General features: G+C 42.6%; 1 protein-coding gene across 2 annotated transcripts in view; it reads right to left on the minus strand.

Annotated features, from left to right (window-relative positions):
- Positions 1–19,329: 19,329 nt before the first annotated feature.
- LOC134338227 (lysophospholipid acyltransferase 2-like) overlaps positions 19,330–23,722 on the minus strand; it is an 88,749-nt gene continuing 84,356 nt past the window's right edge. For both annotated transcript variants that reach the window (XM_063033916.1, XM_063033915.1), the window contains exon 13: positions 19,330–23,531. In XM_063033916.1, coding sequence (XP_062889986.1) covers positions 23,336–23,531 — 196 coding nt within the window. In that variant the 3' untranslated portion in view covers positions 19,330–23,335. The remainder of the gene's footprint in view (positions 23,532–23,722) is intronic.

Raw genomic sequence — 23,722 nt, forward strand, 5'->3', positions numbered from 1 at the left:
CTGAGCTTGGTACAACTAGTGTCCTGAGCTGCCTGTACTTCAATGCAAGGAAAGGCATACAGTACTGCTGAAGAAGGGGTAGATGGTTTAGAAACAGAGGCAATGGCTAGTGTGGCGAGGCTGTTGATAGGGGAAAATTGCCGTCAACAGGATGAGTTGCAATGTAAAAGGCAGACAAAATCGAGAAGGGTGAATACAGCACTGAAGGTGTTATACTTGGAATAAGGTGGATGAACTTGCAGCACAGTTGCATATTGGCAGGGTATGATGTTGTAATCATCACTGAATCATGGCTGAAAGAAGATTATAGCTGGGAGCTTAATATCCAAGGATACACATTGTATCAAAAGGACAGACAGGAAGGTAGAGAGGTGGCGTTGCTCTGTTGGTAAAAGATGAAACCAAATCTTTAGAGAGAAGAGACAAAGAGTCAGAAGGGGTTGAATCATTGTGGATAGAACTAAGGAACTGCAAGGGTAAAAAGATCCCGATGAGAGTTATATACAGACTATATATATAGACTCCCAAACAGTAGTAAGAATGTGGTCTACAAATTACAACAGGAGATAGAAAATGTATGCCAAAAGCGCAATGTTACAAAGTTATGAGGGTCTTCAGTATGTAGATAGATTGGGAAAATCAGGTTGGTACTGGATTCCAAGAGGGGGAATTTCTAGAGTACCTAACAGATGGCTTTTTAGAGTAGCTCATGGTTGAGCCCACTGGGGAATCAGCTCTTCTGGATTGGGTGTTGTGCCATGAAACATAATTAATTGTAGAAGTTAAGGTAAAAGAGCCTTTTGAGGGGAAAGTGATCATAATATGATTGAATTCATTCTGAAATTTGAGAAGGAGAAGCTAACATCAGATGTATCAGTGTTACAGTGGAGAAAAGGGAATTACAGAGACATGAGAGAGGAGCTGGCCAGAATTCATTGGAACACTAGCAGGGATGACAGCAGAGCAGCAATGGGTGGAGTTTCTGGAAGCAATTAGGAAGGCACAGGATATAATCATCCCAAAGAGGAAGAAATATTCCAAAGGAAAGATGCCACAACCATGGCTGCCACGAGAAATCAAAGCCAACATAAAAGTGAAAGATAGGGCATTTAATAGAGCAAAATTTGTGGGAAGCTAGAGGTTTGGAAGCTTTTAAAAACCATCAAAAGGCAACTAAAAAGTAATTAAGAAGGTAAAGATGGAATACAAAAGTAAGCTACCAATAATATTAAAGAGGACACCAAAAATTCCTTCAGATACATAAAATGTAAAAGAGAGGTGAGAATGGGTAATTGGACAGCTGGAAAATGATGCTGGAGAGGTAGTAATGGAGGACAACAAAATGGTGGACCAACTGAATAAGTATTTTGCATTAGTCTTCACTGTGGAAGATACTGGCAGCAAGGTAGAATTTCCAGATGTCAGGGTCATGAAGTGTGTGAAGTTACCATAACTAGAGAGAAAGTTCTTGGGAAACTGAAAGGTCTGAAGGTAGATAAGTCACCTGGACCAGATGGTATACACCCTAGGGTTCTGAACAAGGCGGCTGAAGAGATCATATTAGTAATGATCTTTCAAGAATCACTAGATTCTGGAATGATTCCAGAAGATTGGAAAATTGCAAATGTCACTGTGCTCTTCAAGAAGGGAGAGGGACAGAAGAAAGGAAGCTATAGGTCAGTTAGTCTGACCTCAGTGGTTGGGAAGATGTTGGAGTCCATTGTTAAGGATGAGGTCTCAGGGTACTTGGAGGCACATGACAAAATAGGCTGTAGTCAGCATGGTTTCCTAAGCGGAAAATCTTACCTGACAAATTTTTGGAATTCTTTGAAGAAATAACAAGCAGGATAGATAAAGGAGAATCGGTTGATGTTGTGTACTTGGATTTTCAGAAGGCCTTTGACAAGGTGCCATACATGAGGCTGTTTAACAAGCTATGAGCCCATGGTATTACAGGAAAGTTCTAGCATGGATAAAGCAGTGGCTGATTGGCAGGAGGCAGAGAGTGGGAACAAAGGGAGCCTTTTCTAGTTGGCTGCTGGTGACCAGTGGTGTTCCACAGGGGTCTGTGTTGGGATTGATTCTTTTTACGTCATGTATCAATGATTTGAATGATGGAGTGGATGGTTTTGTTGCAAAGTTTGCAGACGATATGAAGATAGGCAGAGAGGCAGGTCGTTTTGAGCAAATAGAGAGCCTACAGAAGGACTTAGACACATTAGAAGAATGGGCAAAGAAATAGCAGATACAATACAGTGTTGGGAAGTGTATGGTCATGCACTTTGATAGAACAGATGAAAAGGTTAACTATTTACTAAATGGAGAGAAAATAAAAAAAGCAAGGCACAAAGGATCTTGGGAGTCCTGTGGTGAGGAAGGCAAATGCAATGTCAGCATTTATTTCAAGAGTACTAGTATACAGAAGCAAGGATGTAATGTTGAGACTTTATAAAGCATTAGTGAGGCCTCACTTGGTATATTGAAAGCAGTTATGACCCCTTATTTTGGAAAGGAGGTGCTGAAACTGGAGACGGTTCAAGGGAGATTCACAAAAACAATTTGAGGATTGAATGGCTTGTCATATGAAAAGTGTTTTACTGACTCTGAGCATTTATTTACTAGAGTTCAGAAAAATGAGAGGTGACCTCATTGAAACCTATTGAATGGTGAAATCCCTTGATAGGGTGGATGTGGAGAGGATATTTCCTATGGTGGGAGAGTCTAAGACCAGAGGGCACAGCCTCTGAATAGAGGCTGTCTTTTTAGAAGGGAGATGAGGAGTACTTTCTTTAGCCAGAGAGTGGTGAATCTGCAGAATTCTTTGCCACAGGTAGCTGCGGAGGCCAGGTCTTTATGTATATTTAAGGCAGAGGTTGATAGATTCTTGAATGGTCAGGACATGAAGGGATATGAGGAGAATGCAGCAGATTGGGGCTGAGAGGAAAATTGGATCAGCCATGATGAAATGGTAGAGCAGACTTGATGGGCCAAATGGTCTAATTCTGTTCCCATATTCTATTGTCTTATAGTCTTATGGTCTCAGTATTGGTGGGCAAAATAATCGTCATCTGAAAAACACACAGGAGATATTTGGATTGGGGAAACTTCAATCTTTTCACAATCAAATGATCATTTTAACTATTTGAAACAATCTTAAATTTGAGAGCTGGAAGATTGAAAGTAAAAGAGAAAAGTGTATTCAAAATGAAAGATGGATCTCAGTATTGACCTCAGGTGAATTACCTGGCCATTTTGTGAATTCCATTTGATCAAGGAGCCATCAAGTTGTAGGTGTCCTGGGTTCGGTGTGTATGAGCCAATCACTTTAAAGGAAACAGCTTCATTTGTCCAAACCCAGTGAACGATGTCATATCCAATGGGAAGGTTTCCACATTCATCAAAGTAAATTTGCATATCATCAAGAGAAAAATTGACTCTTTTTAATGCTTTAAGAAGCTGAAAAAATTACAAAGCAAAGATAGGAACATCAGAAAGACTTTAGAGCAACAGTGAAAAGTATTCAAATCAATAGAATTCGATAATCAGTTTAAGAACCGCACTTGCAGATATATAACTTGGGTGCTGTAACATTAACTAGGAGCATGCTAACTCAATGCCTGGCCTATTTCTGTTGCTTATTCCTAAACAAGTCTCTGAATTGATCCCAACATCCTATGGCTAAAGGATTCTGTGCTTCAGTTCCTGACTACTAATGCAACCTATTTTAGTAAGTCCATTTCCTTAGAGAGACACAAATCCAGCTGTCAAAGATTTATTTGGCAACCTTCTTATTTTTGTATAACATAGACTGTGGGTTCAATCCCCATTCTAAAGATTTCAGCTACAATTACCTGATCCACCAGTCCAGAATTGTTACTGGTACTGGCTTTTGGATGAATGTGTAATCTGCCCTCTTAGGTATCTATAAAAGATGATAACCTGTTGCCATCTAGAACTGCCAGCATCTCTCAACCAACTTTACTTGAAGAGACATTGATTCAATATTCTCTGGTCCTTGCTGTTGATGGAACGTTGTGGTATACAATGTCGTACATCCTATATTATGGAAGTATATCTGATTGGCTGAGAAGTGCTTTGGAGCAGTCTGGGCTTGTGGAATGAGTTTGGTTATCTCTCCACCATCTATATGCTTCATGCTAGTGCTGAGTGGCTGGGCTGGAGGTTGGGGTGGTGTGATGGGGCAGTAGGGCTGGCATTATTGGGGGTGAGTGCTAAGGAGAAACGTTCCCACAGCCTGAGGCAGTGAGCAGTTCTTTGAATCTGTTTCACTAGTAGCGTTGCAAAGTTATGCTTACATGTCTAATGAGGGGGAGAGTGAAGGATTGAAAAAGCTGGTTCTCATCTCTGGTAGTTTGCTAATCTACCTCAATTCTGGGAAGAATGTAATCCAGACGAAAAGTTGAACTTGCTGCTCTCCTAACCTGCCAAGGATAGATTTTCTTCTTTTTGCACTCTCCGGAATCACACTGCAGTAACTGACGCAGACCATGGGCTGCATCGTAAGTGGCTGAATACACGTTGAATTCAATCCGCCATTCAGAGTGTCGCAGTAGTGATTTAACTCCATCAGAAGTACACGGCACACACTCATCACATGTGGCCCGGCAGTTATCATCCATGCTGCCTAGACTTTCCTCCTCAAGATTCAAACATCTTAATGGCTTGTAGTTATCTGTGTTGCATGCAGTGATATCCCTCAGTACAAACTCTTCATAGCCTGGCATTCTGCCCTGCTTGAGGGAAATACCTAAGATGGTGCCAACGTTCCTAATGTTGGGGATTTCTGAGAGCTTTCTCAGGACAGATATGGCTTCACTTAAGATCCATACTTTCCCAGTGATATTTAGGGTCACTGCTACCTGGAAGAAGCGTACTGCGTCCTCCCCATGTGCAAACACAACAATGACATTTGCTCCACTTTCTGTGATGTTCCCAAAGATGTCAATGAGTGCGGGCGTTGACCCTGACACGTGTGCTGGAACTGTGTGGTGTGAGGCTACACAGATGCCCTCTGCTGTGGCTGTTGAGATCACGTGGTGCTTTCCATTTTCACCGTAGTCACTGTCACTTGCGGCAACGGCAATCCAATTCCACCGAAACTTCTGGATCAACAGCACAATTGCTTCAATTTGGTTTGTGTCGCCTGGGACGGTTCTCATAAATGTTGGATTTTGTGTCCTGTCACTCAGTTCATCACTAGAAGCTCCAAAGCTGATCTGTTTTGGAAGGACATGGACATATATTCCGTAATTAGCATGCCATCTATTAATTTTAACACAAGCAACATTGCTTCAACTCCAGCTGCAAATGGAGCAGGGTGGGGCATAGTGCCAACAACCCCATACCATAAAATCCCAGAGCTACAGAAACACCAACAGTAGCTCCAAAGACCTTTTCCCTGGGAGAGAAGAATCTTCAACTGAGATGAGCTATACCTGGGGACAAATGGAAAGACTGGCCCAGAACAGAGGACAATGGCGAACTGCTGTCACCAGTCTATACCCCAGTAGGGGTGATTGGCTGATGTAAATAAGTAACTTTGCTGCCTTTGCCCGAGGCAGCACTAAGCGTCTCTCCCTTATTAATATGCTCAGAGAATATGCATTGATTCTTATTCCAGAAATCTATTAATTATAAAATCCCCATCCTTGATCTCCACTATTCTACTTTGGTACCAGAATCCCAAAACTCTGTTACAGCAAAGGATTAGCAGGCCGAGGAAAAAATTGACGGAGCAGCAAGTGGAACGCTGGAGGAACTTAGTGGTTCGAGCAGCATCTGAGGGAGGGAATTGTCGATGTTTCTGAGTAAGAGCTGCTCTGCACCATAATTGCCCAAGTTGTCAAAGAAGCTTTCGATTGCTATTCGGAAACTGGAGGTAGTACATCAAGAGTGTGCAGATGCCCTGTGTAAGCGAATGAAGGAGGGCACTAACTCACAACTAGCCCATGCAATCAGACACCTCCTGCCCCTATCTATGGAACAGTCTGTAGTTTTCCTATTGTCCTTATTAGTCACACCAGAACACACAAAACCAGAGCGAAAGCAAGTTGTCCTCAACTTCAGTACACTGGCCTTCATAAATCAATGTATTGATACAGGAGATGGGATGTTATTTTGAAGTTGTATAAGACGTTGGTGAGGCTGAGTTTGGAGTATTGTGTGCAATTCTGCTCATCTACCTACAGGAAGGATATAAATAAGGCTGAAAATTTACAAGGATGTTGCCAGGTCTGGAGGACCTGAGTTATAAGGTCTTTGAACGTGGAAGGATAAGAGGAAATTTGATAAGAGGTACACAAAATTATGAGGGGTTTATATAGGGTAAATGCAAGCAGGCTTTCTCCACTGAGGTTGTGTGGGACTACAACCAGGGGTCATGAGTTAAGGGTGAAAGGTGAAAAGTTTAAGGGGTACATGAGGGAAAACTTCACTCAGAAGGTTGAGAGAGCGTGGAACGAGCAGCCAGCACAAGTGGTGCATGTGAGCTTGATTTCAACATTTAAGAGAAGTTGGGATAGGTACATGGATGATAGGGGTAGGGAAGCCTATGGTCGAGGTGCAGGTTGATGGAAGTAGGCAGTTTCAATGTTTTCATCATGGACTAGATGGGCTGAAGGGTCTGCTTCTGTGCTGTACTTCTCTATACCTCCATGACTCTATCCTGAGGAACTGCCTAAGAAGTTCAAGTTCAGTTTTAGTCATCATTCAACCATACATGAACACAGCCAAACGAAAAGGCATTACTCTGGGACCAAAATGCAAAACACAATACCAAAAGTCATACACAGCACAAAGCACATATAGTATGTATCAGATAGCAGGAACATCCTGTTATATTATTTGTGCTATATGCTGCGACTTCAGTAAAAGAAGATGAAGATCATAGAACATTACAGCACAGTACAAGTCCTTCCGCCCATGATGTTGTGTTGACCTATTAACCTACTCCATGATCAATCTAACCTTTCCCTTTTTCTATTGTCCGTGTGCCTATAGAAGAGTTTCTTAAATGTTAACAGCTTTACAACATCTCCAGCCCTTGGACCTTGTGTGAGCCCTGTCCTCTTTGTGCATTCCTGATTTCCTTTACCCCTGACACCCAGCAGCTTCAGCTAACAAGACCCGAGCTTGGGAATCTCTGCTTCAAAACATGGCGCTCCTTAACTCACTTCCTTCCATTAGTTGTCCCCCAAAACTCACTCCCTTGAGCAAGCTTATGGTCTCCTCCCCTTTATCTTTTTACATGAAGTCATAGAACACTACAGCACAAAAACAGCCCTTCGGTCCATCTAGTCCATGCTGAACTATTTAAACTGCCAAGTCCAATCAACCTGCACTGGGAACACAGACCTCCATACCCCTACCATCCACATACCTATCCAAACTTCTCTTAAATATTGAAATCAAACCCACATCCATTGCTTCTGCTGACAGCTTTTTGTTCGCTCTCACCATCCTCTGAGTAAAGTAGGAACCCCTCATTTCCCCTTAAACATTTTATCTTTCACTCTTAACCCATGAGTCCCACCCAACCTCAGTGGAAAAAGTCCGATTGCATTTACCCTATCTATATTCCTCATAATTTTGTATACTTTATCAAATATCCCCCCCCCCCAATCTCCTATACTCTTGGAAATAAAGTCCTAAATTATTCAACATTTACCCTATAACTCAGGTCCTCAAGCTTAAGTTTTATTTTATATGATCACTGGGGTCTGTTAAAACATGAGACTTGCGTTGTTAACCATTACCTGAGGGACCTCAAACAAGCTGAGAACCTTGTTTGTAATGATGGCAGCGTCCGACTTTAATGGGCCAATCACGGCTGTAACCGTAGGCTGATAGCTGCTCTTTTGCAAGCCCTTTTCAGTAATGTTCTCATGGTGTCTTGACACAAAAGCAAGCGTTCCTTGGATATCAATGGTAAAGTCACAGTCGTCAAATATCAGGTAACCCAAGGTCACATTTGGCAGAAGAGAGCTTGAGTTGTTGATCTCCTCAACTGCAAACCTTAGGGTTTGGAAACGTATATATCCATTGTCTGAAAACCTGGTGAAATATTTAAAACATTCACGTTAATGCTTTTGAGCAGCGGCCAATCGGACATCGGGAGTGCAAGAGGACGCAGCTTACTCAGCTTTGCCGATTGAGTAGAAGAGGCAGCGACTTGAGACAGATTGGTGTGTTGAACAGCTTCCGATAAGCATTTGGGTTTGGTTGGCAAGAACAATTTACTAAAGTAAGGTGGGGCAAGTGGAGCAGCCATTGTTGGAGTGGTCAGAGTTAGAGTGAGGTTTTAGCTCTTTGAAGCTTCACCGAGGAGATGCGTCAGTCAGGGTAGGCAAAAAAGCTTCAGGAAGAGATCTTCTGTTCTCCACAGTTCATTGTTTTTCTTCCTTTATATTTGCTCTTATAGAACAGTAGAGATAACAAGCAAGATAGTGGAATGCTCCTCTTGCAGGATGTGGGAAGGCAGGGAGACCTCTGGTGTCCCTGAGGACTTTACCTGCAAGAAGTGCATCCAGCTGCAGCTTCTAACACTCCACGTTGAGGAGTTAAGGTTGGAACCAGATGAGCTCTGGATCATTCAGAAGGTCGAGGGAGTGATAAATAGGACAATCAGAGAGGTACAAGACACAGGAAGCTGGGTGACAGTCAGGAAGGGGCAAGGGGTTAAACAGACAGTGTAGAGTACCCCTGTTGGCCATCACCCTCAACAACAGGTATAACACTATGGATGCCTTGGGGGAAGTGTTTGACTTAGTAGAGGAAAGTCATAGCAGTCAAGCCTCTGGTACTGAGTCTGGCTCTATGGCTCAGAAGGAATGGGGAGGGGAGAAGAGGCGAGTTGTGGTGATGGGGGATTTATTGGCAAGGGGAATGGAAAGGAGGTTCTGCGGACGAGAACAAGGTTCCCAGATGGTATGTTGCCTCCCGGGTGCCAAGATCTGGGACAACTTGGATCAAGTCCTTGGCATTCTTAAGTGGGAGGGTGAACAGCCAGAAGTCATGGTCCATGTAGGTACCAATGACATGGGTAAAAAGAGTGATGAGATTCTGCAAAGTGAGTTCAGGGAGTTAGGTGCTAAGTTAAGCGCAGGACCTCCAGGGTTATGATCTCAGGATTGCTACCCGTGTCTCATGCTAATAAGGCCAGAACTAGAAAGATCAACAGCTTAATACGTGGCTAAGGAGTCGGTGTAGGAGAGAGGGCATAAGGTTTTTGGATCTTTGGGCTCTCTTCCAGGGAATGTGGGACCTGTACAGAAGGGACGGTTTGCACCTGAAATGGAGGGGGACTAATATCCTAGTGGGAAAGTTTGCTAGTGCTGCATGGGGGGGGGTGGGTCGTTAATTAGAGTTGCTGGGGGTTGGGAACCAGAGTGCCAAAACAGATAGTGGAGAGGTTGTGGAGACAGATGTTGTTAAGCCAAAACACAAAGTCAGGAATCAAAAGGTTGAGCATGGTGCAACCAATGTCCTGAGCTGTGTACATCTCAGTGCAAGAAGTATCATAGGAAAGGCAGCTGAGCACAGGGCATGATTCACAACTGGAATTATGATATTGTAGCCATTAGGGAGACTTGGTTGTAGAAGGGGCAGGACTGGCAGCTGAATTTCCAGGGTTCCGTTGCTCTAAATGTGAAAGATTACAGGAGGAGGGGTAGTGCTACTAGTCAGGGAAAATGTCACAGCAGTGTTCAGTCAGGACGGACTGGAGACTCGTCTAGTGAGGCACTATGGGTGGAACTGAGGAATAAGAAAGTTATGACCACCCAACAACCTGAGTGGAACAAATTTGGAGAGAAATCACAGACTGTTGCAAGAATCATAAAGTTGTTATAGTTGGTGATTTTAACTTTCCACATCTTGACTGGAAATCCCATACTGTAAAAGGACTGGATGGGATAGAGTTTGTCAAATGTGCTCAGGTATGTTTCCGCAATAGACAATAAGTGCAGGAGTAGGCCATTCAGCCCTTTGACCCAGCACCACCATTACTGTGATCATGGCTGATCATCCACGATCAGTACCCTTTTCCTGCCTTCTCCCCATATCCCTTCACTCCGTTATCTTTAAGAGCTCTATCTAACTCTTTTTGAAAGAATCCAGAGAATTGGCCTCCACTGCCTTCTGAGGCAGAGCATTCCACAGAACCACAACCCTCTGTGTGAAAGAGTTTTTCCTCAACTCCGTTCCTCTTATTCTTAAACTGTGGCCTCTGGTTCTGGACTCCCCCAGCATCGAGAACATGTTTCCTGCCTCTAGCATGTCTAATCCCTTAATAATCTTATATGTTTCAATCAGATCCCCTATTATCTTTCTAAATTCCAGAGTATACAAGCCCAGTTGCTCCAATCTTTCAACATATGACAGTCCCGCCATCCTGGTAATCAGTACATAGAAGTCCCAATGAGAGAGTGCGTGATTCTTGATCTGCTATTAGGGAGTGAGACCGAGCAGGTGACGGAACACTTTGCATTAAGTGATTACAATGCCATTAGTTTCAAAATAAATATGCAAAAAGATAGGTCTGGTCTGTAAGTTGAGATTCTAAATTGGAGAAAGGCCAATTTTGATGGTATCAGGAAGGATCTGGCATGTGGATTGGGACGAGTTGTTTTCTGGGAAAGTAGGAGGCCTTCTAAAGTGAAATTTTGAGAGTACAAAGCTTGAATGTGCCTGTCAGAATAAAAGGTAAAGACAACAGGTTTGGGGAACCTTGGTTTTCAAGAGATATTGAGGCCCTGGTTAAAAAAAAGGTGTACAGCAGGTATAGGCAGGTAGAAACAAATGCGGTGCTTTCTGGAATTTAGAATCTAAATCGGTGGACCAGACCTATCCTTTTCCATAATTAGCTTGAAACTACTGGTATTATGATCACTGGGTGCAAAGTGTCCCCTACACAATATTCCGTTACTTCTTCTATCTCATTCCCTAATAGGAGATCACTTATTGTACACTCTGTCATTAGGACTTCTATGCACTGATTAAGGAAGCTTTCCTGAACATATTTGACAAACTCTGTCCCATCTAGTCCTTTTACAGTATGGGAGTCCCAGTCAATACATGGAAGTTAAAATCACTTACTATCACAGCTTTATGTTTCCTGCAAGTCTGTTGTCCCTCTCCAAATTCTTTCCTCTCACGGACTGTTGGATGGTCTATAATATAACCCATTAACAAGGTCATATCTTTTTTATTCCACCTATAAAGCCTCACTAGATGAGATCTCCAGTCTGTATTGACTGAACACTTTTCCCTAACCTGTACAGCCACCCCTCCCCGCTTTTTCCTTCCTGGTCTATCACGTCTAAGACAACAGAACCCCAGAATATTGTTGTTATAGCAGCCAGTCCTGCCCCATCCTGCAACCAAGTGGCTACAAGATCATGATTCCAGGTGTCGATCCATGCGTTGAGCTCATTTGGCTTTCCTACGATTTTTTTGCATTGAAATATGTGCAGCTCAGAACATTCGTCCCACCATGATCAATTTTTTGATTCCTGACTTGGTATGTCAGCTTAACAACATCTTTCTCCGCAATCTGTTGTGGCACTCCAGTTCCCAGCCCCCTGCAGCGCTAGCAACCTTACTGCTAGGATCTAACAAACATGAAGTCAACTCAATGCTCTAGAGTTCTACCACATCTGGTTGCATACGATACTGGATAATTAAACTATTAGCAACCCTCTCCTTATTGACAGTGAATCTCAGATCCTGATAACTGGATATGCAATGTAGAAAAGTCTTTTACTCTGGAATTTCTACCTTAAAACATTCTGATATCTACATCTCTTCCTCATTCAGTTGAAAACATAACAAGTGCCACAAGGAAATTGCATTTATCCATCTTGGCTCCTTCTGAAGTCCCATTTTCACACAATCTGGCTAGTTTGTTTTACTTTATATGATGTCAAGTAATAGCCAATTGGTAAAATTTTGGACCCCAACAACCCTTGCCTGTAGTGCGATAAGAATAAGATATCATTCCGGACATTGGACAAATTTCTCTGCTCCATTTCACTGAAATCATGATATGCTGTGACATACATTTCAGAAGGCGGACATGGACATAGATTATCACCCTAATTCAAGAGGATGCTGTACTTGCCATATTTGATATTGGCAACTTTTAGAGTCATGATTTATAGAAAAGTACGGTACAGAAACAGACCCTTTGGCCCTTTTAGACAATGTCTTCCATGCCTACTCTCATCGACCTGTACTGGGACCATAATCCTCCATACCCCTACCATCCATGAACCTATCCAAACTTCTCTTAAACTTTGAAATGAAGCTTGCATGCACCACTTGAGCTGGCAGTTTGTTCTACACTCTCATGACCCTCTGAGTGAAGAAGTTTCCCCTCATGTCACCCTTTACTGTTAGGATCAAAACAATATTTATCTGGCTTAAAGTAACATGCACAAAATGTTGGCGGATCTCATTGGGTCAGGCAGCGTCTATGGAAGGAAATGAACAGCTGATATTTCAGGCTGGGACCCTTGATCAGGACTGGAAACGCGGGGGCAGGAGCCAGAATAAGAAGATGGGGGTGGGTGGGGGGGAGGGGAAGGAGTACATGCTGAAGGTGATAGATGAAATCAGGTGAGGGGAAGGTGGGTAAGTGGGCAGTGATAGGTGATAGGTGGAAAAGGTAAGGGGGAGAAGAAGGAGGAATCTGATGGGAGACTATTGTAGACCATGGGCAAAAGAAAAGGAAGAGGGGAACCAGATGGAGGTGATGAGCAGGTGAGGAGGAGAGAGGGGTAAGAGGGGAGCCATAATGTAGAATGGAATAGAAAGCGAATGGGAGGGAGAAGAAATTACCAGAAGTTAGAAATTGATGTTCGTGCCATCAGGTTGGAGGCTACACAGACAGAAAATGAGGCGCTGCATATCCATGCTGACAGTACAGAATGCCGCGGGCCAGCATGATGGAATGGGGATGAGAAGTCAGATTGAAATGGGTGGCCACATGGAAATCTTGCCTTTCATGGCGGATGGAGCGATCGCTTTAGCCTAGCCTAAAGTACCTCTTCACCTTTCTCTACTGCAAACCCAAGCTTGTATTTTGACATATTCTGGCATATATTGACTTAAGGTGCACAGTACAACTTCACTGGAACAGTCCTCCCTTCTAAATGCCTTATTGTTCCTTACATTTTGCATTTGGTGATCTCCAGTTCTGAGCGACCATGGTACAGCTCATCGTGAATTCCGAAGAGTCCGCCAATGATGTAATCCCCTGGAAGGTTCAGTTGCATCCGGCATTTCTCTGCATTGCTTCCAAATAAAGAGAAGTATCTTTGTGCAGAGAAGCAGAGCACAATTAACAGATGGAGGAACATGATTAAGATGGTAAATATACCAAGCTGCCCAAATACACTGCAATAAAATCACATGTTGAATTACATCAATACCAATCAGCAAATTACTATGAAAATACTACCACACAAATGTTTGCCTTGGGGGAATAGATTTGCAAAGGATTTTTTGCATCTCATAATGCTTAACTTTTAATGAAAATGATGTGGCCAGATCTCCTTCGAAATCCAAATACTTGACATGAATTGAACTTCCAATTGTAAGATTACACTTAAGATACAAGAAACAGAAGGAATTATTCACAATTCTCTATGCAATCTGAGACATGTTCTTGACCAGGCTAACTCCTCTGTCCATCTTCCTGCTGCGTGTGTCTCAATAACAGAATACCAGAGTCTACCATGTTCTCATTCACCTATTCAATACGGTTTTCTTCCCATTCCATCACTTACACTTCTACTCTCTTCCTTTTCACTCCTTTGCCCCTCAACTCATCGGGCAAGAGGTAGGAGCCTTGAGTTCCACATCATCAGTCTCCGGCACCGGCGTGGGCAACTTCACTCACCACAATTCTGAATTGATTCCACAACATACACTCACTTTCAAGGATTCAACAACTCAGATTCTCAGTATTATTCATTTTTCATTTGCACAGCTTGTCTTCTTTTGCACACTAGCTGGATGTCCATCTTTATTTTCATAATTTCTATTGTATTTCTTCATTTTCCTGTAAATGCCTGTGAGAAAATGAAAGAAATTGCAAGCAGGCTTTTTCCACTGAGGTTGGGTGGGACTACAACCAGAGGTCATGGGTCAAGGGTGAAAGGTGAAAAATTTACTGGGAACATGAGAGGAAACTTCTTCACTCAGAGGGTCATGAGTGTATGGAATGATCTGCCAACAAAAGTGGTGCATACAAGCTTGATTTCAACACTTAAGAGAAGTTTGGATAGGTACGTGGATGGTAGAGATATGGAGGCCGATGGTCCTGGTGCAGGTCAATGGCAGTAGGCAGTTTAAATGGTTTGGCATGGACTAGATGGGCTGAAGGGCATGTCTATGTGCTGTACTTTTCTATAACTCTGACTCAAGGTAGTGTATGGTAATGTATATGTACCTTGATAATAAATCTAGCTTGATCTTGAAATTACTGAATTTCTCTCTCATTCATTTGTTCCTGCCCAGATCCTTCACTCTTCTTCTTGTCCCTCTTTCTCCCTCATGTTTCATTTAGTTTCTGTTTGTTATACTTGTTCTCCAGATGTAGGTGATTCTGACAAAGTTACCCATTAATCCCCCTCCCCAGTTGCCCTGGGCAGGGGTGTTGCAAGGCCTCTCTTGCGGGCCTTGAAGTAATAGATTGACCAAGTGAAGGATCACAATCAGATGTTGTGTAGCTTGTAGATGATGGTCTTCCCACAAGATTGCTGCTCTTGGTCTTCATGATGACATCTTATATTAAAATATAATCATTAGTGATATTAGCATCGGAACATATCTCCAGTCCACTGAGTCCATGCTGACTATCTTGGGCCTCTCTTGTCAGGATCGACCATGGATATTGCATCCTAGCTGTCTAGGTACACAAGCCTGAGCAGTACACTATGGAGAGCAAGCTGTTGCCCATGTAGCAAGCTCACCCTCTCCACGCAGCTGATGAACCCAAAGGAATGGCGGAGACCGGTATAGTTTGGCACCAGCGGCGTCACAGGAATTGAACTCAACGTAGGACTGCCTAAAGGACTCCAGCTCCAGATTCTTCCCTGGGGGTTTACTCCAAAGCCTTCCCCGTGAGTGGGTATATCTGCAAGGCAGTAGAGGTTTGAGATCAACCCATGGGGTCATGGGCTGGCTTTAATATATCTCTCAAATGGAAAGTGGAAAATCCGGAAGCTGCTCAACTTCACAGGGACAAATGTTAATGGTGAGAGATTGAAAACTATTGGTGTTCAGATGAAGGTGGACAGGAGACACCCACAAAATGCTGGAGGAACTCAGCAGGCCAAGCAGCATCTACAGAAAAGAGTAAACAGTCGACGTTTCGGGCCAAGGCCCTTTATCAGGACCTGGCAATGAAGGGTTAATTCTTATCAATGGAATTTCTATTAACTCTAGTCTGGCCGTGACTACTTTTATTTTGCTCTTTTCCTCGTTCTCTTGGTGCTCCTTCCTCTTCTTTGCTCTTGTAACACTTAATAAAATGACCATAAGCAACGAGTTTTATGCCTCAGTCTTGACTACTGAAGAACCTTTGTGTCACAAAAGTAATGGGATCCAATAGGCACAAGAGGCAAAATAGCCAATTTCTGGGATCCTGTATTTCTCGTTTTCTTGTGCTGGAACCATCGGGAGATTATTAGAGTAAACAGGTGAAATCAGATTTGAATCTGTGTTTGTATAACAATTCCTACCTGACCAGCTTTTACCTATGCAAAGAAGCACACCTGCAGGTCACTGTATTTAGTTGATGACTTTATCCTCCAGGGAATTGGCAAGGTGTAACCTTGTAGTTTGTGTCAGTCACAATGTATAATAACTTCACACCTCCAGTGTAACACACACAAAATGCTGCAGGAACTCAGCAGGTCAGGCAGCATCTATGGAGAAGAATAAACAGTTGACATTTCTGGCCAAGACTCTTCTGCAGGATTTTTAGTGTTATGCCTGCAAGGTTTGCAGTCTTGCCTAGAAATTTGCCCTGGTTGGTAACACCAAGCATGTTAAATAGTCTCATTAACACATTGCATTCTCCCTCTGAAAGTTATTCCATTAACTTGAACAAAACGATTAGAAAGGTGGTATATAAATCACTGGTGTGAATATATTGTGTATTGAGTATTATCAGCGAGGGCATAGATTTCTATATTTTTCATAGCCACAAATGATTAGAATGGGAAGACCTGCCAGATTCCATCTCGGTTAGAACATAAGCTTAGAATTGTCTCTTCAAACCCTTTTTTCCAAAGTTCAAAGTAAATTTATTATCAAAGTACATATATATCACCATATACAACCCTGAGATTCTTTTTTTTGTGGGCATACTCAATAAATTCATAATAGAATAATACCCATAACAGAACCAGTGAAAGACTGCATCAACTTGGGCGTTTAACCAATGTGCAAAATACAACAAACTGTCTAAGTACAAAATGAAAGAAATAATAATAACAAATAAATACACAAGAAATATCAAGTACATGAGATGAAGAGTCCTTGAAAGTGAGTCCATAGGTTGTGGCATTTACTGATCTGGCTAAAATTTTTGAGGATTCTGGGTCTCAATCAAGATGTTCCTATCAACACCCTTCAAGGCTCAAGTCCTCTCTCGAAAGAAACTGCTTCTCACTGAGGTAGAAATTCCATAGACATCAATGACCTGCCTCGTTCATCCAGGTCTAGGAAATTAGGTTCATTTGCCACCGGAGACAGTGATGAAAATTTATCTCCCTACAATGCAGTGTAAGAGAGGATTGGATTGCCATCTTGCTGAAACAGAAAAACACCTCATTTCCACTCCTTGTACTGAAACAAGAAAGCTGTGGTTTAAAAAAAATCTGTGAATACTGCATTCTTTCACTGGCCAGGCCATTATCCTTTGCATCTTGTTGGCTTGTCGTAAAATGGTTTCTTAGCAACAATGAGTACAGGTGTGATCCATTAATCAAAGTACCTAACCACAGCTCAAATATTCCAGCTGTTGCAGGCTTTCATATTGGTGGCAAGCTGAGGTTTAGCCCAGTTTCTAAAAGGGAAGAAAGAAGTTCTAAAGGCTAGTCGTCAGTGACGCAATGACACTCTGTTTTGAGGTGAGGTACTTTTACAATTCTTTACTGGAAAACCGAGCTCAGGAATTAAGGCTGGCAATAATGAGGGGCTGACTGCAGCATTGTCAAATGAAATGAAAGAATAACAAGAAGTTCTCACCAGTGTTGTGGACAATTCATACCCTTCAACCGATGTTTCAAAAAGAAAATATGATAGCAAGACCTTGCTATTAAAGAGGAATAGGAACACAAAGTTCACAGATAACCACGGATGCTGCACGTCACTGAAGCTGAAAATACACTGCAGTCATCCAACACCATGGAAGCAGCATCTTCCTCCACAAGGTTTAACTTTTATGCTTTACCATGTCAACAAAAAGAGGGATGGGGTGGATTACCAAGGGTGTTCACTATCATGAGGAACTCACACAAAATGCTGGAGTAACTCAGCAGGTCAGGCAGCATCTATGCAGAGGAATAAATAGTCGATGTTTCAGGCTGAGACCACTTATCAGGACTGGAAAGTAAGGTAGAAGTCAGAAAAAGTTTGGAGAAGGGAAAGGAGTACAAACTGGCAGAAGATGAAAGCCAGGGAGAGATTAAAGTACCGAGGAAGACTAAACTCATGGAGGCAAGTGCAGAAAGTGAGTATTCAGCACCGTCTACCTGCCTCTCAGTCACTGTTGCCAGAGGAAGATGTCTGTGTGTGATGGTCTGTCTGTCCCTCTCACTCACTGCTCCCAAAAAAGGTCCCTACATTTGAATGGTCTCCCCCTCCCTTGATACTGTCGATGGTGCCAGAGACCTGGGTCTTGGGCAGGGTTTCATTGATGCTCCTTATGGATTGGACTCTGTCATTCACATTAAGATGCATTTCTGGTTTCTGGCCATTCCTCTTTTTTTTGTTATTTTGGGTGATTTCGAATTGAGGTGGCCTGCAGGTAACAAACACTGAGTTGAACTGAATATGCCGGGACTCTTTCAATTTGCTTTTATATTCTGTGTTTTTCCACACTTTTTTTGTTGCCATTTGCATGATTTCTTTTCCTTTTTGTGCATGGGGGGGGGTAGTTGATGTCTTTCTTTGAACAGGTTCCAGCGTTTTCATTGTTCCATGGCTCTCGGGGAGGTGGGGGAAAGACAAATCCCACTGTTGTGTACTACACATTTTGATAATAAATATGCTTTGAATCTTGAATATTTGAAGATTAAACAGCAGAGACTTGAATCCACAACCTTTCTCTGAGGTAAGAGTTTTACCCACTGAGGATCCAGAGGCTGGCATGCCCACTGCAGTGAGGCGATCAAAATCATGATGTGCAGAGAGCTGGAACTGGACGAGTGTGTGCGGATATGTTGGAAGGTTATAGTGCAGGAGGAGGTTGCAAAGGTGGTGTGCCGTACGGTTGAAGGCTGATTTGTACTTGTGCACACTAGCTTACGCTGTAGCCTACGCAAGTGGGCTACGCCGTTGTGAGCATTTATACTTGTGCGTTGGTGTGTCTGTGTTGCTCCGCATTCACCGCCAAAACGCTAGCTGGAGGTGGGGTTTCTACGCCACTGTGTTGTGTTTCTTCTCAACACGAAGAAACTCAAACTTCAAACAGTGGCGACTGAAACTGAAGGAGGGTGAATTTTCTGTGCTTGTCTGGCCACTGAGAGACATGGATGAGGAAATGCATTTCAAATACTTTCGGATATCGGCAGGTAGATTTGACGATTTGGTTCATCGTCTCCAACCATTTATTTCGCATCAGTGTACGCACAGTATACTCAGAGACTGGCAATCACCATTCGAGTTTTAGCTTCAGGTGGAAGTCAACAGGCTGTAGCAGCTAGCTACAAACTGGCGTCAAGCACAGGGTCCTCCATAATTTCGGGGGTCTGTAAAGCTTTATGGGAAGCATTGCAGCCAGAGATCCTTTCCTGCCCTTCAGTCGCCCAATGGGAAGCTATTGCAGCGTAGGAGGAAATGCAATGCTACCAATCACAGTTGTTGAGGTCTGCGTCGCCGCGGCGCACAGTTACATTTTGGGAGAGGTGCGCGTTAGGCTATGGCGTAGGGTCCGGTGTAGAGTACAGCGTAGGGTACGCCGCTACAGCGTACATTTGACGCACAAGTATAAATCAGCCTTAAAGAGGGACTCGAAAACAAGCTAGTGCAGGAATAGTGAAAGAAAACACACCTGACAAAATAAAATGTCAAAATTAATTTATAAAAGCAAAACACATTATTTATGTCATTTAAAACATTCAGTTGTATTCCTTTTACAAGGCCACATACACTAAGTTAAGGCAAAATGATTGCATTCGGACTGTCCGTTCACATTCACTTTGCAACACTATAAATAAAGCAGCTACATTCTCAGAACAAAATGGGTTTGCAATCACACATTGTCAAGGTCCTTCACTGACTCATTCATTAACAAAGACGTTGGTGAGCCGTAGAGATGCAGGAGACTGCCAGCAAGCTTCACCAGCTCTGAGAAAGATGAGATGTAAAGGCTGTAGTGACTGAAGAAGCACAGCTTCAATTTCTCTTCAGAATCATATCTTTCAACAGCAATTTTAGTTGCAGGACAGAGGTTGCACTGAACTGGTCTCAGGCCTTGACAATTTACAGTATCATTGGATCGGTGCATTCCCCAACATATTACTGTGATCGTTCCATTGTGCTGTTTCTGTGTCACATTACAAGGTTCTAATGGGTCTGAAAAATACCATGTACTTCCATGGGAAATGACCCACAGACCTTGGGGGAAAACATGACTGGAGTGCAGTAACTGTTGGTTTTCACCTTTAAACCAAAGCCAGAATAAGGCTCAAAAATTAATAACAGCTGCATTGCAAAAGAACATCAGAGTTCAAAATACCCAGTCATTCGTGTCTTTTGGCAATGCCCAGGAGAGCTCCTTCAGCTAAAATGAGTTTTCACACTCATTTGAGCATGGTTATCTAAACCAGGTCACTTCATCTAGCCAACATCCGTGAACTGTATTAGACAAGGCCATATTTGGAAAATCCACTCCAGAGATGCACTTTTATATTCATTTGAAAATATATTTTTAAAAATCATGCACATCGCCAACAGCAAAAATTGTGAAAAGAGTGAAACCTGCTCTATACTGCTACATCGGTCTTGGGTGAAGCCATTAGTGGAGGAGCCTATACAGAACAAGCATATAGATTGCTTACTCAGGCTCCTGTGTACATAGTGAAGAGATAACAGGCAAATTTGGTTGAATAGCAGTGTTGGGTAGATTAGTCACATTCACAAGCTTATGGTGACAGGGAGAAAATGGGAGAATAGGGTAGAAGAAAAAAAAATTCAGTGGGCTCAACACACCGAATGGCCCAATTCAGTTTCTATACCTTAGGGTCTTATTAATAACGTTTTCAAGTGCAGTGCGTTAAGATGACAAGAGGTCCACTCACCATTATGATGGGAGTCCATCAGCGGACTCCGACATTTGTTTAGGTGAAACTGAAACTGGGGCAATGTCCATCCAAAACTAGCAGAAGCCTACCGGCAACTGGCTGCATGTAATGGAATGGATCCAGACCCAGCTAAAGGAGATTGTGCAGCAGCAAGAATCCCACACACCAGCCCAATCCAATCAGGTAGAATGCAACAATTATTCCAACCCACAGATCTATGCAAAGGAGGTTGCAACTATAAGCTGAACCATTTTAACTTGAATGGTAGTGTCACAGATCTAACTGAGAGAATTAACACCTTTTTTCCTTAAGTATTCTCACATAACACCAACAACAGCTTCAGGAGTTGTTATTGAATTCAATTCTAGTAGATTGTTGGCAATTAAGATTCAAAGTTCAAAAGATGAAACAAAAACAAATGGAAACATTAAATCTCCAGATTGAAAGAAAATTAAGAATTGTCTAAAATACAAAGGCTGTGTAGGCTGGAGCTGTATCCTTACAGAGGTTCCAAATCTGGGATCCACAGACCCCTCACTTTCATGGCATGAAAAAGATTGGGAACCCCTACTTTTGAAGATGAGATGTGGCCTCTCAAGTCCTTGAGTGTAGAATGTTTTTTGATGGTGTGGGCAGTGAGAGGAGATTTTAAAAATCGGAACCATAATTATATTTCAGTCACTAATAAATACAATAGGAAGCTCCAGGGAAACATCTTAACTCATGGCTGGAAAGAATGACCACCACCATATAGAATGATGGTTGTCCATCATGTCCTACGATGGCAGGAGACCTGTGCGGGTGGATTTTTAAAAGTAGAAAGGTCAATGCACAGGAGCAGTTCCAATCTCTCAATCTCAGAAGTCCAGGTTCAGTGGTATGAACAAGCACCTCAAACTGGGGTCTTTCTTGGTTGCAGTGGATGACCATGACATCGTATTACGCCGTTCGCTCTCCACGGAGCGTTGCAGTACAGCCTTCCTGGCTGTTGGATACAGAATAATTGACGGGATCTGTGCATTGAAACACAGCATTGATAAGTGAAGAAAGTGAGTGGGTGTTTTCAGATGAAAAAACTTGCTCAACTTGATAATCATTTACTTTGAAATTTATGTGTTCTGTATACAAGAAATAGTGAAGCAAAACTAAGTCATTTGGCTCCTCACATCAGCCCTGCCATTTAAAAATTCATGGTGTTCATTTAACTTAATCCCTCAATTCCCTTAATATCCAAGCATCCCATATTTAACCAGGTCCCTAATTTGTTGTTACTCGTTTATTTTTCGGGGGGGGGGTGGAGCTATTCCATTTAGCAGTGAGATTAGTGTTGGGCTATGGTGCGAACTCTACTCTCTTCATGAGCAATTCACATCTCAAAATCAACTTGAAATCACCGACTCCTGGAATCATAAAATTTTACCATGTCTGTGTAATTCTCTGTCCTTCCTCTGAAAGGGATAAAATTGTGCTGGGCTGCAGTTATCAAATTCCCTTTTTGGACTTTCACTCTGCTTCAGATTTTCATAACTTGTCACATTTAAAAGTTTAAGTCAACGTATTCAAGTCTGCACCCCCTCCTATTCATTACCAACGAGCCCAAACACCTGCCACTTGGTTATCACCCGTCTCAGCGGTGGACAGTTCCTTATCCACATCACAGTATCTGAATACTTACAAGAATCTCACAACCCTCAGAACCATGAGAACATTTCCAGCTTTTTCTATTCTCTCAAATGCGTGTGACAACTTCCCTGGAGCCTCTCCAAGTCTATGCATCCTTCCTAATGACCGAAGCCAAGTATTGAATGTGACTCTCCAACTGTGTATATGGGGGGAGTGTGATATCTCAGTTTTATAAATACTTTCAGCATATCCATAATTTTGTACCATTTTTCCAAGGACAAATAATACAAACAGCAAGACAGACCTTGCAATCTTAGCCTTATATTGACTTTAAGGGCAGCTTTTGATATGTAACAGATCCAGGAGAGGTGAAGGGGGTTTTCCAATGAAATGGAATATTAAAACTGACCAAGGAGACCCAGAAATCATGCTATTTACAGAGAAATACAGTCAGGAGTGAGGGTAGGAAAGAATAGAAGTAGCAGGGGTGGGGAAACTTTACATAAATCATTGTTGTTTAATCTACTTCCTGCCTAGAAACCAGCTGGATTGCCAACAGCCTGGAAAATGAACAGCAGAAGATGTCAGCCAATGGGAAACAACCAGCGGTTGGTGATGGAGTCAGGAGAGCAGCCAATCATGGCAGAGGGTTTGTTTGAGTGACCAGGATGAGGATGTAACCTACCAGTGGTCAACTCCCTGCTGCATCCATCTGATCACTTTAGATTCTGTTTTTTTTTCCCCAAACTGTGGAAACCCTGTGCAGAATGTATTGTTTACAAAATAATACCCCAAACTACAGGAAAGGAATCTTGTTTAAATTCTACAATTTTTGAGCCCACCTTCACATTTTGTGGACATCCTGAAGACCAGTGCAATTAAACCGATGTGTTGAGTGAGTTGTTTTATGAACTTGACAATTTCTCCCTAGCTTCTGATCTCTTTCTACCTATCGTGGTTTAATACTGTCCTCTCTTAAAGGTTTGATTATTGCACACTTTGTTGTTGGCCCTTGCTGTAAAAGCCACTATTCTTCAGTCCAAGCTGAATCCAACAGTAGCTTTCAATCGTGCTTCAACCGGTATTTAAGTCTCTGTCACAGGGGTTATATGCGCTCTTCCTCCCTCGAGGGTTCACAGATTCCCTCTTCTCCACTAGTCAATCTTCATCCGATGGTTTTGGTGGTTGACCGTGGGGGCTTGTCCATTCATGTGTCCATTGCAGTCATGCATAGTCTCTTTTGGTTTGGTCACTTGAAGCCTTTCCTGTCCCTTCGACGAACACTTGGGTTTCTTTGGCAACACCAGCAGGAGAATGATGGCGAAAACGTGCAAACCAAAGTACCAGGATCTGAGGAGACAAAATACAGAAAGAATCAGAGATTGATACAACACAAAGGAAGCCACTCAGTGAGCAGACTAATGCCATTCCCCTGCTCTTTCTTCAAGCCCTTGCAAATATTTACCCAATTCCCTTTCAAAGGATGCTGTTGAAATAGCTTTCCCTCATAATAGCTGACATCCATGTCTTATTCCAGATCC

The sequence above is a fragment of the Mobula hypostoma genome, chromosome 26, assembly GCF_963921235.1.
Source record: "Mobula hypostoma chromosome 26, sMobHyp1.1, whole genome shotgun sequence".
Lineage (NCBI taxonomy): Eukaryota > Metazoa > Chordata > Chondrichthyes > Myliobatiformes > Myliobatidae > Mobula > Mobula hypostoma.